Here is a 14242-nt window from a genome sequence, read left to right as displayed (position 1 = left end):
GGCCAAGAGCATGCAAAGATTAAAAATTCTTCCCACATGGAAGATTTCACTAATCTTTTAAAATTGCACAACAGTAATCATCACCATACATTTACATTGTCCTTTGAGAGTACTTATCGCCTTAAGACAATAAGCTTGTTTACTTGTGAATTTCCAAAGTGAAACCTCAAACTGGTACGAGCTTTTCTGTCCCCACCCTATGACACCCACTCTGTTACAGGAAAGAATGAGAGGAGATGATTGGGTGCCCAGAAACACGCCATGTTCCCAAAAGACAAAGTGCAGCCTGGCGTTCTCCTTACTTTCCTTTCACAATGAACAGAAGAAGGAGGGAACATCCATGCTCCTCAGACTCATACCAGCTTGATATTTCTCCTTGGAGAGTAATAGTAAACAGTCCGAAGGCTTGCCAAGAGTTGGCATTCAAAGCCGATTCTTTGCCACTGATACCTGCATGACAGAAAAAAGTCAATAGGTACAGATATTTTTCATTGCTTCCCTCTCACAAGGAAGGGCCAATCAGCAGAATTTATTTTTTGCTATGCAATATTAAAGGACTCAGAACCCCTTCTCAGTTTCATGGGAGTTGACAACCCTGTGTTAGGTAAATGCTGTCAATAAAAATACCAAGCTGTTAAAAAATAGTGAATGGAAGCACAGCCTGAAGACACGGTATGATGAAAATGTTATAGAATTAATGCATGAGGTAGAACTGCTGTTTTTTCTCAAGTTGTTATAAAAAAGCATGGAAGACGTTAATTTAAATGTTGGCAAAAACAATTGGAAAGAAAGTCACATGTTATGTTCATGTTTGCTTAAGTAAAGAATACATTTATTTACTCTTGTTTTCTTCCCTAATCATGACCTTTTTGTTTCTGTCGTGTAGCCTAGTTAATATCCTTAGATCTGGTGGAATGTACATATGTCACCAGATCATGTAAGGGGAAAAATTTAACTTTTTCTAATTTTTCTACCTGTAGCAAAGTTTGTATTTTTTCAATTGGAAACAAAACAATTTTTGTCTTATTGTCTCAAAGTCAAAACTTTTGTGTATTTGCCCCTTTTGGAAAACATAAAGTATGAGTTTATGCTGTTTTACAAATTTTAAATAAATTCTTATTACACTGCCAACAAACCCACTGACACCGTCTCCTTTATTTTCTGCTTAAATACAGTTGCATCCATGTAATCTCCCAGCAAGGTTTAGTTAGCAACAAAGCACTGTCATGGATGAAGGGTTGTAGTTCAGTGGTGGAGCAGAAGGTCCCCCGTTCTATTCCCAGGTAGGGTTGGGAGAGACCTGTCTGAAACCCTGGTGAGCAGCTGCCTGTTAAGAGTACCCAATAAAATTGTCACATTGCCCTCACTTGCTGAAACTTTTTAAAAAAGCTAATAAAAACAACAGCTCTGATATTGGAAACTTGACCTCATTTGTATCCCAGCTTTTCTTAAAGGGAAGCTGAAAGCAGGATATACAGCAAGGGTGGGAACCTCTTGCAAGACTGAGTGCCACATTCCCTCATGGACAACCTTCCAGATGCCAGAAGTGGATGGGACCAGGGGGGGAAATTGGGCTGAGCGACTCTTACCTCTGTTGAAGGAAACAGAAAGCCAGACGTTTCTACATCACCCCATCCAGGTAAACAAGAGGATTTTTCTTAGCACAGAATTTGTATTGGCTGGGCATTAAGCTTCAATAACTTCCTCAGTTTCCTTCCTTTGCAAGTGTGAGCCCCTCCTCAGGCTATAGTCCCAGTCTGTCTCAGCCTCTGCACTATTTTTTCACAGGCATTTGGTTGGCCACTATGAGAAGAGGATGCTGCACTCAATGGGCCAATGGCCTGTCTAAACCACTGAGCCCCTTGGGCATGCTGGTTAGAAGGTCGGTGGTTCGAATCCCCGCAACCAAGTGAGCTCCTGTTGCTCTGTCTCAGCTCCTGCCAACCTAGCAGTTTGAAAGCACACCAGTGCAAGTAAATAGTTACCATTGTGGCAGGAAGGTAAACAGCGTTTCCGTGCGCTCTGGTTTCTGTCACTGTATTCCGTTGCGCCATAAGCGGTTTAGTCATGCTGGCCACATGACCCAGAAAGCTGTCTGTGGACAAACGCCGGCTCCCTTGGCCAGAAAGCGAGAGGAGCATTGCAACCCCATAGTCGCCTTTGACTGGACTTAACCGTCCAGGGGCCTTTACCTTTACCTTACCTTATGTTCTTTTCGGCTATTTATTAAGCAAAGAACACGTTCAGTGGCAAACTATGCAGGTCCCTTCTAGTTTGGCCCTCAGACTGGCTTCTTTCTATACCTGTTATTGTCAGTTTCTGCTAGTGAATCCACTGGCTTTCTTGATTTGCTTTTTAAAGGAGTCAGGCCCATTGTTCATAGCTCCCCACTACCACTTTTCTCCTCCATAGGAAAGAGATGAGGCATACTTGAGGGGAAAGTCTGAAACAGGACAACCGGGGAAGAGAGGAAATGTTGGAACCTGGCAGAGTTCCACTGAAAACAGCTGCTTTGCAGACAACTGGATAAAGGTTGTGGTTTTATTGTTGGTTGCTGTTGATCTTGACTTGGAAAGTAAAGCATAATTGTAGGCTAAGTGTTTCTGACTGGCTTAGGGAGGCAAGAAATGCAAACAATTATGTAGGTTTAAGAAGCAGACGAGCTCCCTTAAACGGGCTCATCGAATTGCAGGCGAGTCTAAAATCACGGGCTCTTTATGAGTTAAACACAGACAGCTATTCAAGCTGTGAAATTGTGTTCACTGAAGCCCAGCATGGAACTTGGCCCACAAGGAGAATGCCACATTTTGGTTGCGACTTTGCCATTGTGAGAGACAATAGCAGCACTGGCTAACACTTCAGATACTGATCCAGAAATCCTTGAAAAGATTCAGATTGGAATCTTTTCTGCAGGGACTCAACATCCTTTACTATTCAGAAGAAAGATTACACTGGTGCCCGGTCTTTGTATGCCAATACCAGGAAATGGAGTGGTCACAGGCACAGCTTGCTAGCACCCTTAATTTCTAACCTCCTATGAAAGAGGTGCAAGAAACGTTCATACAACATGTTCACACAACTCCTCTGATATTCCAGAGGAGCATCAATATCTACTGCAGTGAGAGATTAACTCTGGACAACACAGGGCATTCATTGTGGATGCATTTCTTTCTGCTACCCAATACACAAATATAGAGGACGACATAGCTCCGAGTTATTGGCAGTTAGGCTGTAAAATTTACCCTCTTCTTAATTACAGATTTCTAAATTAGCTTGTTAAACTGTATAACAATTTCCTTAACAATCCTTACAGCAACGTATCCTTTCCATTTTAATATTGCAAAACAGTAGACAATGGTGCTGTTGTTTTTTTCAAGTTCATTGGGACGCCAATCAAAATTTATCAAATTTGTTTATCAAAATTTCAGAATAAGAACATTTTTATTTATTTATTACAAAGATTTTAAACTACCCTTCTTAAATGCGACATCAGAGTGGTAAGCAATAAGAGATCATAGAAAGAGTAAAGAAAAGTTTTTTAAAAAAAGTTTATTTTGCTACAAAGTTTATCCATTTCATTTTCCATGCAGTGATATTACTTAATGACTTTAGAAGACTTTATTTTCTTTATGTCAGAACTTCGAAGTATGAGAGTGCCATTTTTAAAAGTTCCAACCTGCCCCGTTGGTAACATACTCTGCTTTTTCTTCTTTTTCGATTTTCTGCTTTTAAAAGAAAAGTATCATCAGATGCTAACGAAAATACTAACCATTTTTAGGTTTCACAAGAAACGTTTTAAGATAGGTATGCTTTAATGTAGCTAAAATTACTACCTGTTTAGGATGCGAAAAGATTGGCAGAAAACACACTGCCAGAGTTTTATACTGAGGAGATCACAGTAGTGTGTTCAAAACCAAACAAAACCTGTTTTGTATTCTTCTATTCTTAAAGGAAAAAATTTAGTTCCGGATCCAAAGATTCCTGTAATTAGTTCTACATGTCCCATGTTACAGCTCTCTATGTAACATGGAAATTCACTTTTGAAACTAAAAGGACTAAAAGCAGATTGTGAAATGGCATAGAAGGCTGCAGTTCTAAGAAATAGTCAATGACCCATTTTGCATACAATATTAATCCATAGTTCAGGGTGTGGTGCATAAGAAGCAAAGAGCACCAGGCTCACATGCTCCTCCTCTCCTAGAGTTGCCATGCGGAGGACAGTGGAAATATCCACTTGTTATCTAACTAGAGTTTCCTGTTATGTCCAGACTTGGAAAATGCTGGTTAGTTTAAAGTGTGGCTTACTAGCAAGGATCATAAACAACGGTTTGATCTTGGCCTGATAGAACCGATTTTCATTTAAACCAGTGTTTGGGAGCCTTGAGCCAGGGGCTGAATGTGGCCATGGAAGCCTGTCTGTATGGCCCTCAGGACTCTCCTCAGGTCATGTTCCCTCCCCAGCCACACTCCGGCTTGTCCCTAAACACCCTCCTTGAGTATTTTTGCCTGCTTAGAACGTTTCCTTGAACCTGGGCAATGCCCCTTGCCTCCCTGGATTGAGGACAGAGAGGGATGAGTTGAGTGCATATAGAAATTACTCTAGCGTACAAAGGTGAATTGACACTCTTTGTTTCATCCACTTTTACTTCTGGGCCCACTCGCCACTGATATGTGGTCCCCAGCAAGCTACCCAGAAGGGTATGCAACCCTTTGGCTCGAAAAGGTCCTCCATCCTCGATTTGAACAAACCAGAGTTCCCTCAACTTCAGACATAATGAAGAACACTGGTTAATTTAAAAGCAGATCCTTCTTATGTCCTTGCGGCTACAGGGGGAAGAACAGAAGGGGAGCAGGGATATATGTGAATCCAAGATTCACCAAGGTGCATTTCCTTAGCAGTTAGTTACAAATTAGCATTATGTGCAAAAGAAGTCATTCCCCCAGGGAAAGCCTAGGCCCTTGCACACGCCTTGAGCATTTTTATGGTTCCTAGCCTGACATTCGGTTACTGTGTCTTCATTAGCAAAGCTGAAAACAGATCCAGTTTCTTTTACTACTCATTGATGTAGTTCCGTAAATACTGTCTCACCTTTCTTCGGGCCCTTTTTTCTTCTGCCTCTTGAGAGAATTAGGTTTATTTTCCTGTTAATGAAAAGCAGTAAGTATACATTAGCAGCTAGCCAGTAGTCTCCGGAGTCAATCAAACATGGCTCCCAAATGCAACGAGTGTTGATTAGAACAGCCACTATGCCAGGCACATGACATAGTTATTATCCAACTGTGGGCACTGGTGTGGCTTCATCAGAAACCCCCACACTAGATATTCCAGTGTTCATCCTTGCGGAAACCTGAACTTTTATCCAGCAAGTGGCTGCTGGACTTTGCATTTTGTTTTCATAGGAAACATTTGACACAAACCGTCATGTTTTCTTCCTTCTTTGCTGCTTTCATTTCTTTGATTTTCTGCTGCAGAATCTTGTAGTTCAAATACTGCTTTTTAGGAGGCTGCAACAATTTCAAAAATGACTCATTTCACCAACATGCAAATAAATACAAAAGGTATAGGCAGTCTGAAGCAGAAACTTAACAGACGGTGCAACCTTCTCCAAAGGAGGATTCTTGGCTTCTTTAAATATTAAAACATCTGAATTTGATTATTTAACTTTGGGGATGCCATTAAAACAGGCCCCCTAGACTAACACAGGTATGACTTTCTGGGATGTGTGGATTGGCTTGGTTTCCAGCCTTCTGACTCATATCACTGAAACGTTTAAAAAAATGAACTGGGGACTGTTTTGCCAGAAATGCAACCAAGAACCCCCACCCACTATTTTCCCAGTTAGAAGCAAATGCATTGCCGGTATTGAAAGCCCAACACAACCAGAGCTGAGTTTGAACCAGGGACTGAACTCTAGAATAAAAACTGATTCTAGAGTTCAGCCCTTTACGAGCCCTGGTTCAAACTCAGCTCTGGGTGTGTTGAGCTTGCAATACCAGAATAAGTTTTTATTCTAGAGTTCTTTCCTAACAAGGGACACGGGTGGCGCTGTGGGTTAAACCACAGAGCCTAGGGCTTGCTGATAAGAAGGTTGGCGGTTCGAATCCCCGCAACAGGGCGAGCTCCTGTTGTTCAGTCCCAGCTCCTGCCAACCTAGCAGTTTGAAAGCAAGAAGTGCAAGTAGATAAATAGATACCGCTCTGGCGGGAAGGTAAACAGCGTTTCCGTGCGCTGCTCTGGTTCGCCAGAAGCGGCTTAGTCATGCTGGCCACATGACCCGGAAGCTGGCCACATGACCAGTAAAGCGAGATGAGCGCTGCAACCCCAGAGTCAGCCACAACTGGACCTAATGGTCAGGGGTCCCTTTACCTTTACCTTCTTGCCTAACAGCAGTAGTGGTGATGTGAGGAGTGGTTTCCAGCAGAAAAACAGAAGACAGAGTGCCCTACCATTTCCCCCTTGCCTGCAGGCTCAGTGACTGGAAGGAAAACTGGAGCAGGGGTGGCAGGTAAGGGCTGAAGGTAGTGGCAGGCAGAGGAAAAGTTCAATACTCACTCTCCTGCTATTGCCTTCTCTGGAAAATCCCTAATGCTACTACCTTCCAGCTGTTTGGCAGTGATCTCTTGGGTGTGCAACTGCCATGCCAAGTTCTATCCAGAGTCTTGTGGTGGGAAGAATTATGTCCTCCTTTTATAGCTCAGGAGAGAAGGAGACACAATACCTTTGCTCCCAACATGATTGCACGTTCTTGTTCCATAACTCGCTGCTCTTTTTTCTCAAATCCGGTGATTCCAAACCGGTGCACTTCCAAACGGGCCTAGCACATTACAAAAATGGTTAACAGCATCTTCAAAAGAACTAAAAGTGCATGATTAGAATGAAGCAATCGTGTTTTCAGAGGAACAGTGTAGGATACCAACATGTGGCAAAACCAAAACACAGTATGAGGAGAATGAGGCATTTGATGGAATTATCCACCATCCACTTCTGTGGGCATTTCTCCCTCTGGGGTTTGCAAGAGCAATTTGTCTTCACAAACATTGCTTGATCTCAAATATAACCAAAGATGGAAGACAACTTGCTACCAGTATCAAATAAGTTGCATTTGGCTGCAAATCTATGCCCATTTATTTGGGAATGGGCCTACTGAACATAGCTCAACCTAATTCTGTCTCCCCTACTCCCAGAGCACATTTTCATGGATTTTCTTTTTCAGAGTTCTGTGCATGCCCTTCCCAAATCCCACACAAATCCCCTAGAATCCTAAAAGAAAATTGCAAGATTAGTTTGGGCAACACAGGGAACCTTAATACCTGTAGAAGGAACTCCCATTTATGTGTGCCCTGTTTCATTTTGGAGGTTCAATAGATTTTCTTTTTGACTTAGAGACTGTCACTATGGCATTCTGACAACCCAGGATCCCTACAGGTATACAACCACCTTTTTCTAGCAACCATCAAAATACTGTGCACGTTGAACACTGGTAGAGCAATCATTTAGGGATAAAGCATTTCATAATTCAATACCCACTACAGATTTATATGCAGTCTCTTTGAGACATCAGCCATCTGCATGCATTGAAACAGAAAAACAATAAAGACTTACTTTTTCCAAGTTAAATTCTTGGTCAGCGGCATGGTTTTCTTGAACAGTCAATTCTGCCTATTAAAAAAAAAAATACAAAACAGCATTTTGAAACAAAGCGCAGTTTGCCACACAACTAGATTATGGCAGTGGTTGCAGTCACATGATTCCAGGGTTATGGCATAAAAGCGGAAACTTTTATTTTGGACAGCTTTTGATTAAGAGCTATAATACAGCTCTTACTAAAAGAGAACAACTGATTCTTTATTTAAGCAAACATATTAAGTCTTTAATCCTACAGATAATTTCTTGGAACTGAACTGAGTTGAGCTCAGTGGGACTTACTTTTGAGAAGGCATGTAGGATTGTGCTGCAGATCTAAAATAGCATATGCATTCCCAGCACATTGTTTTGCATGCTGCTGGCACAGCTCCAACAAAAGAAAAAGAAAATCTATAACTTTTACTTCACGGAATATATAAAGTTTAACACAAAATGTCACTTAAAATTTGCTTGAATTACGTCCTTTGTTTGATATCTGTAACCTTGACAAACAAGTGAGATTTTTAAAAGTTAACTTAGTATACTGAAACATGAAGACTCTGAAAAGTGCCTCTCTGCCCATTGTACTCTAACTATCCCTTGATCACACCTACAAAAGCTTACATATTTTGCATATGGCATTTTTAAGATGAGGGCCAAAAAGGTTAACATGCTAACAGAAATTCAGTTTGAACAGTACAGTGAGAATAAAGGAAAACAACTAAAAGGAGAACATACATGAAAGTAAAACATGAAGTGTATATTGAGGGTGGAAGAACAACACCACTATTACCACATCAAAGACATTGTACAAGGCTCAATCCAGATGCCAACCATTCCATATTAATCATGTCAGTGCCTAAAGAGAATCTAAAGTTCCCTGTAGTGCAAGAATTGTGGTCAGACCTTTTATCACCCTGTATCAAAAAGTAGAACAGTGCCATAGAGGGCATGGCTGTTAAATAAGATGTATAACAAAGCAGGAAAGGAACACAGATATTTGCCTGGTTTGGACATAAAACAATGGGACATCTCGCTTCCTGGTTCCTCTGAGATCAAAAGGTTCCACTTCCAATTTAAGTTAAATACCATTTGGTATGTTGTTAAAACTAAAGGACTGTGTAATTCAGAGCCACCATCACCATTTCCTACTCTGTGGGTCTCGTTTTCCAGGCTACAAACAGCAAAATGTTTGCCCTCCCAGGATGTTCTGTTTGTATGCCTTACACTGGAGGAAATCTAGTCTCTGTTCGTTGTGGGTGGAAGTATTTAATCTTATCAACAAGATAGGCCAAACACACCCACCCATCCCCGAAAGGATTGAAAAGATCACATAGCACCTTTGTAATAGTCTTCTGCAATTCCATGTCTCAGCCAGTGCCACGTGATTTCAGGAAAACCTTCTGCCCGTATATTCAAAAAATGCTGTTGTTATGTCTACAGATATGTAGCCCAGAACCTGTTCTGTCCGTTTCATGCAAGAAAGAAGAGCAGAAGGTGTTCTGCCTATTCTCATAATAGTCAGTTCACTCATTTCCCTCAATGTCTCCACAAACAGCACCAGTGGTTACAAAACAGTTTACAAACTTGAACTGTTTAAGCATTTCCCCCCAGTCAAAACCTGCCCTGAGATCTCCCCCCCCCCCCACCATAGCTATTATTTTTGACAAAACATAAAAGCCTGGTTGTTGGGGTTGCTAAGATCTCAACTGCATCTGCAAATGTTTTCAAATAACCTGCACCCTCACATCAGGAGGTGGTCAGACATAATGGCAACTCTTGTTAAAAGACCTTTGCTCATCAAATAGGACTTGAACCACTGCAAAGTGCTACAGCCCTATATTTTTTTACGTCAGAGAACACATTGCTTCATTTGTTTTGGTTAGAGTACCTTCACTGCAAGATCAGCAGGGGATGAATCAATTTTATGTAATATATTTCCAGCGGATGTCTACCTGAGCGCAGGTTTACAGCTGCTAGAAAGCAATTCAGAGGCATTCTGGTGGGATATTGGTAAACATTTCATTCACTCTGTTCGGAATTTGAGGGTAGTATTTACTGTGTAAAATCTAGTTTTAATAGATTGCAAAAAATAAATAAATAGATTCCAAAAATAAGAATTCTTGCTGGAATTTCCCATCACATTTTTTCAACCTAGAATTTGTTCAGATTAAGGGAGAGATAAATTAAAAAACCCTAACCCAATAACCAGAGTCCTAATCAATTTCTTCTGTCAAATGAGCACACTTTTACGAATTCAGTCTAGTTTAGAGATTATATGAACTTTGTGGGAGGTGCATGAACGCTGATGTTTTGGTCTATTTGCCCAGAGACAGAGAAGTGAAGTTACAACTTGAACGACAGCCATGTAATGATAACTTGAATGATAGCTTGTTTATCTATGCACCAGATCAATACAATACAGCATTTTTGGCTAGAGTCTAATTTAAATATCTGCCGTGCCTTAGACTGCTGGCAAGTCATGATCTCATGGCCTCAGTAGGTCATCTGTAAAATGGGAATAAAGGTAATATATCTTTCAAGGCTTTTATGATATTAAATAAAACATGCTACCTTCTCATAGCCTTAGGAAGTAGACAGACAATAAATGAATATAATGAAAGCATCACTGGGCTCTTTCATCAATATGCCCTGCTAGCAATGACGTGGGTCAGGATACATGGTTCACAGATAGAGACATTACCAAATATATACTCTATTAATTTCCAAACATGTAAAGAGATTCTGCAGTGTCAAAACTGGCACAATTCTTTTTCTTTTTAGAAGACAATAGTCATCATGCACAAAGATGCTTTCAGGAGTTCAACTGTTGTTCTAATTTAATTACAATGCTCATGCTATCTTTTACAAAGCTCCTTGCAACATTCACATGACGTAAACCAGTACTGCAAGAGCCCTAAGCACTTGTCTATAGAACATGTCTATACACCCAAAAACTGATGATAAAATTCTGGGAATGAAACCATGCAGCTTAGACTTAATTACTACACAATGCTTGTGTTTGGCAATCCAGCACCCATCATGACATCTTGCTGAACCACCAATCAGAAGCCAGTTTCCTAATAGGAGGCTACTGTACCAGCAGCATGAGATACAAGAAAGAAGTGGAGTGGAGTGGAATGTCTAATGCAAACATTGCTAAAAATGGGTCAGAATCTAGCACAGGACCACAGAAGTCTTGAGTGTGGGTAACACTGTAAAATAAGATAGTACTGTATTGCATGAAGAATTAACACAGAAGTAGATAAACCAAAATCCTGACTCAGCAAAAAACCCACAACCCCAAAACCTTTACAGCTGATATAAACCTAAAAATTCCACTGTAGCAAGGAAATAAACTATCTGACTTTTAGAAGAAGAAGAAGAAGAGTTTGGATTTGATATCCCGCCTTTCACTCCCCTTCAGGAGTCTCAAAGCGGCTAATATTCTCCTTTCCCTTCCTCCCCCACAACAAACACTCTGTGAGGTGAGTGGGGCTGAGAGACTTCAAAGAAGTGTGACTGGCCCAAGGTCACCCAGCAGCTGCATGTGGAGGAGCAGAGACGCGAACCCGGTTCCCCAGATTACAAGACTACCACTCTTAACCACTACACCACACTGGCTCTGAAGGCAACCCTGTTTGATGTCTTATTGCGTTTTAATTTGTTGGAAGCTGCCCAGAGTGGTTGGAGGAGCCCAGTCAGATGGGCAGCATATAAATAGTAAATTGTTATTATCCTCTTAAAAAGAAAAGAAAAGACCTGGGGAGTGTCTTATATTACCATTAAACATATAATTCCAGAACATTATATAAAGGCTACTGTTATACCAAGCAACTGAGTTTTTTAACCCAGATTTCATACTTTTAAAAGTCATCCTTCTAAAGAAATAAGATTAGGAGCAGAACTTCATTTCAGAGGCCATAAAGAGATTCATAACCGATTCCACTATCTTATTTATCCACAGGATTTTATTTTACAAATATACTAATAAAACATACATGAGTTCTGCCAGTACTTATACCTGTTATTTTGCCTTTATTCTATAAAACAATTCCAAAATATACACATAAAAGCAAACCATGTAGATTTACAGTCTTATCTACAGCTTACGCTAGAGTACTTTCAGTTCTGTTTGGCTGCAATCCTGAGCCCATTTATTATGAAATGTGTCCCACTAAACACAGTGGCCTTGCTCCTTTTCAAAGAGACTTGTGCCTGCTCATACAGCTGCTTTGCCCCTCCTTTCACAGTGTAAGCAGTCAAACCAGGAGGTGTCTGATTAACCAAAGGTTCTCAGGGAACCAATAGTTACTGTATTGGCTTCGGAACAAGCCAGATGATAAAACTATGGTTTAGAGTTGTCTTAATATATTTGATTGTTCCAAAGCTGCAAAACACAGCTCCCTGGTTCAGACAAAACAGAACGTGGTTAATTAGAGGCTTCTTGGTTTGACTAATTGTATGAACGAGAAACAATGGAACTGTATGCATGGGCAAAAGGTTTAAGCTGAGATATGTTTGTCCAAATGTTTCCAGTTATTCCTGTTATTTACTAGTTATTTACTAAGTGAACATGCTTAGGACAACTTGTTTAGAGTTTTGTAGACGGAAACAGGTTTGTAAACAGCCACTCATTTAGACACCTGGAGTGAGTAAGAACCTGTAGCTGGTCTGATCTGAAATCTGGTTAACTTTACCTTAGAACCACCATCTTCAGCAATTTCAAGTTTAGCTTTCTTCTTTCTACGTCGACCATGAAATGTCACAACTTCAATCTCTGTTGTGTTTCCCAACCGAGCAGATTTAAATGTATCAGCATCAGGGGAACTGGATTTGGGGATAGTGCTTTTCTGATGAATACAGTCATAAGCCAGTTCATCTTTCAGACTCTCAAAGAAACTGGAAGCACTATTCTTCTTACCAAGAGGTACTGCACCAGATTCAGGAATCATGCTTTTATTTTCCACTTGAGTTTTGCTGACCGCCAATGTTAACTTCTCATTTGAATTTCTCTTTTTGCTCTTTTTCTTTCCACCCCCATCCGGTAATGATTCACCTGTGGTTTAAAAGTGAACAATGGTTAGCAGAGGCATTGGAACAAAGGCATTGGAATGATTTTGGATACCACATCATTTTTTAAATATAAAATGAATGTTTATTATTTAGAGAGATCACATCCACAAACCATGTAGGAAACACATACAAAATCTCTCCCGCTTTAATTTAAAAAAATGTTTTAGTTTTAAGTGCAGGGAATCTATAAGTGGATGGGGCCCTGGAGGAAAATATGAAAAGACCATTTATTTTGGAACCTATAAAATCAGGGAGTGACCTGTAACCATAGGACATACAATGAATATAGATTGTGGTTAAGGAAGAGAGACCTTAACCACCACCCTGTGTTCTGACATTGCGACACTGAACTAAAAAGCCTCAAAGAGGTTCCTGAGGTGGCAATTTTGATTACTTTCCTGCACCAGTTTTGATCCACTCTGGCTTGCTGGATTTGGAGTTGCAAACATCTTTGCTAAACTAATATTTGCTTTACTACTTTATTGTTTTAACAATTCTAGTAGCAACCAATTAGTTTGAGCCGTATCATAAGCTGCCTGCTTTCTAAAAGAAGTTCTAATGTTCCATTGAAGCAACATGCCTTTGCAAAAGTGCTGAAGAAGACTCATCTGTTTTCCAGAAGTAAAACCAAAGTAAGAGCATAAGAATGACTCTGCTGGATCTGGCCAATGGCCCAAATAGTCCAGCATCCTGTTCTCACAGTGGCCAACCAGATTCTCATGGGAAGCACACAGCAGGACCGGATCAAAACAACTCCTGCTTAGAAGCATACTGCCTTTCACAGTGGAGATTAAAAGCTAATCCTCCATGAATCTGCCTAATAGCAGGGATGGCAAAACTGAACAAACCCCAGCCAAGCACCACACGTGATTCCCTAGACACTGGGTCCACAATTATACCATACGCTTAAAGCACCATGCATGAGACCACTTTCAAGTCATGGCTTCCCCTCAACAATCCTGGGAGCTGTACTGTAGTTTGTGAAGGGTGCTGAGAATGGTCAGGAAGCCCCAGAGCTACAATTCTCAGAGTAGTTTAACAGTCAGTCCCTCGTCTTCCTAGGGAGTTCTGAGTGAAGGGGAGTCCTAACAACTCTCAGCACCCTTAAAACCACAGCTCCCCAAATCCTTGCGGGTGGAAGCCAGGACCGCTGCTCCAAAGGCATGGTGTGCATGTGGGCCGGGAAGCGCTGCACGGGAATTTTGTAACGTCTGAAAGCAGCATGTGCCTGAAGAAACGAGAGCAGCCAGAGTCAGAGAGAGACGCTTGCAAGAAGTATCCGGGGGTGGGTGGGTGAGGAGGGCAGGTGAGCCTGTAGCAACTTGCCGAGCGCCCACTCCCCGCACGCGGCCATTCACGCACCGAAGTCGTACAAGGAGCTCAAGACGGCGTCGAGCAGGCAGCTGGCCGAGGCGGAGCCCTTCTCCTCCCTGTCGTCCTCCCCCGGCTTCAGCTCGCACCCAGCCGCCGGGGTCGCCGCCATGCTCGAGTCCTCCTCCTCCTCGCCGCCTCACTTAGTCCATCCGCAACGCGCCGTAGGAG

General features: G+C 41.4%; 1 protein-coding gene across 2 annotated transcripts; it reads right to left on the bottom strand.

Annotated features, from left to right (window-relative positions):
• Window positions 1-3422: 3422 nt before the first annotated feature.
• On the bottom strand, window positions 3423-14197 carry FSAF1 (40S small subunit processome assembly factor 1). 2 transcript variants are annotated; one of them, XM_083496645.1, is made up of 7 exons: window positions 14063-14197; window positions 12325-12683; window positions 7604-7660; window positions 6720-6815; window positions 5419-5505; window positions 5090-5142; window positions 3423-3725 (listed from the first exon to the last, which is right to left on the bottom strand). In XM_083496645.1, exons 1-7 carry the CDS (start codon window positions 14181-14183, stop codon window positions 3596-3598), a joined length of 903 nt encoding a protein of 300 aa, XP_083352771.1. In that variant the 5' UTR covers window positions 14184-14197; the 3' UTR covers window positions 3423-3595. The 2 variants fall into 2 exon arrangements, with proteins under 2 accessions (XP_083352771.1, XP_083352772.1); XM_083496646.1 differs by having other exon boundaries at window positions 3423-3722.
• Window positions 14198-14242: the final 45 nt, after the last annotated feature.

This window comes from Podarcis liolepis, assembly GCF_965112155.1.
Source record: "Podarcis liolepis genome assembly, chromosome: 3".
In the NCBI taxonomy this organism is placed as follows: domain Eukaryota; kingdom Metazoa; phylum Chordata; class Lepidosauria; order Squamata; family Lacertidae; genus Podarcis; species Podarcis liolepis.
Note: the sequence above shows the minus strand (reverse complement) of the source record. Positions and strands in the feature narration are given on the sequence as shown.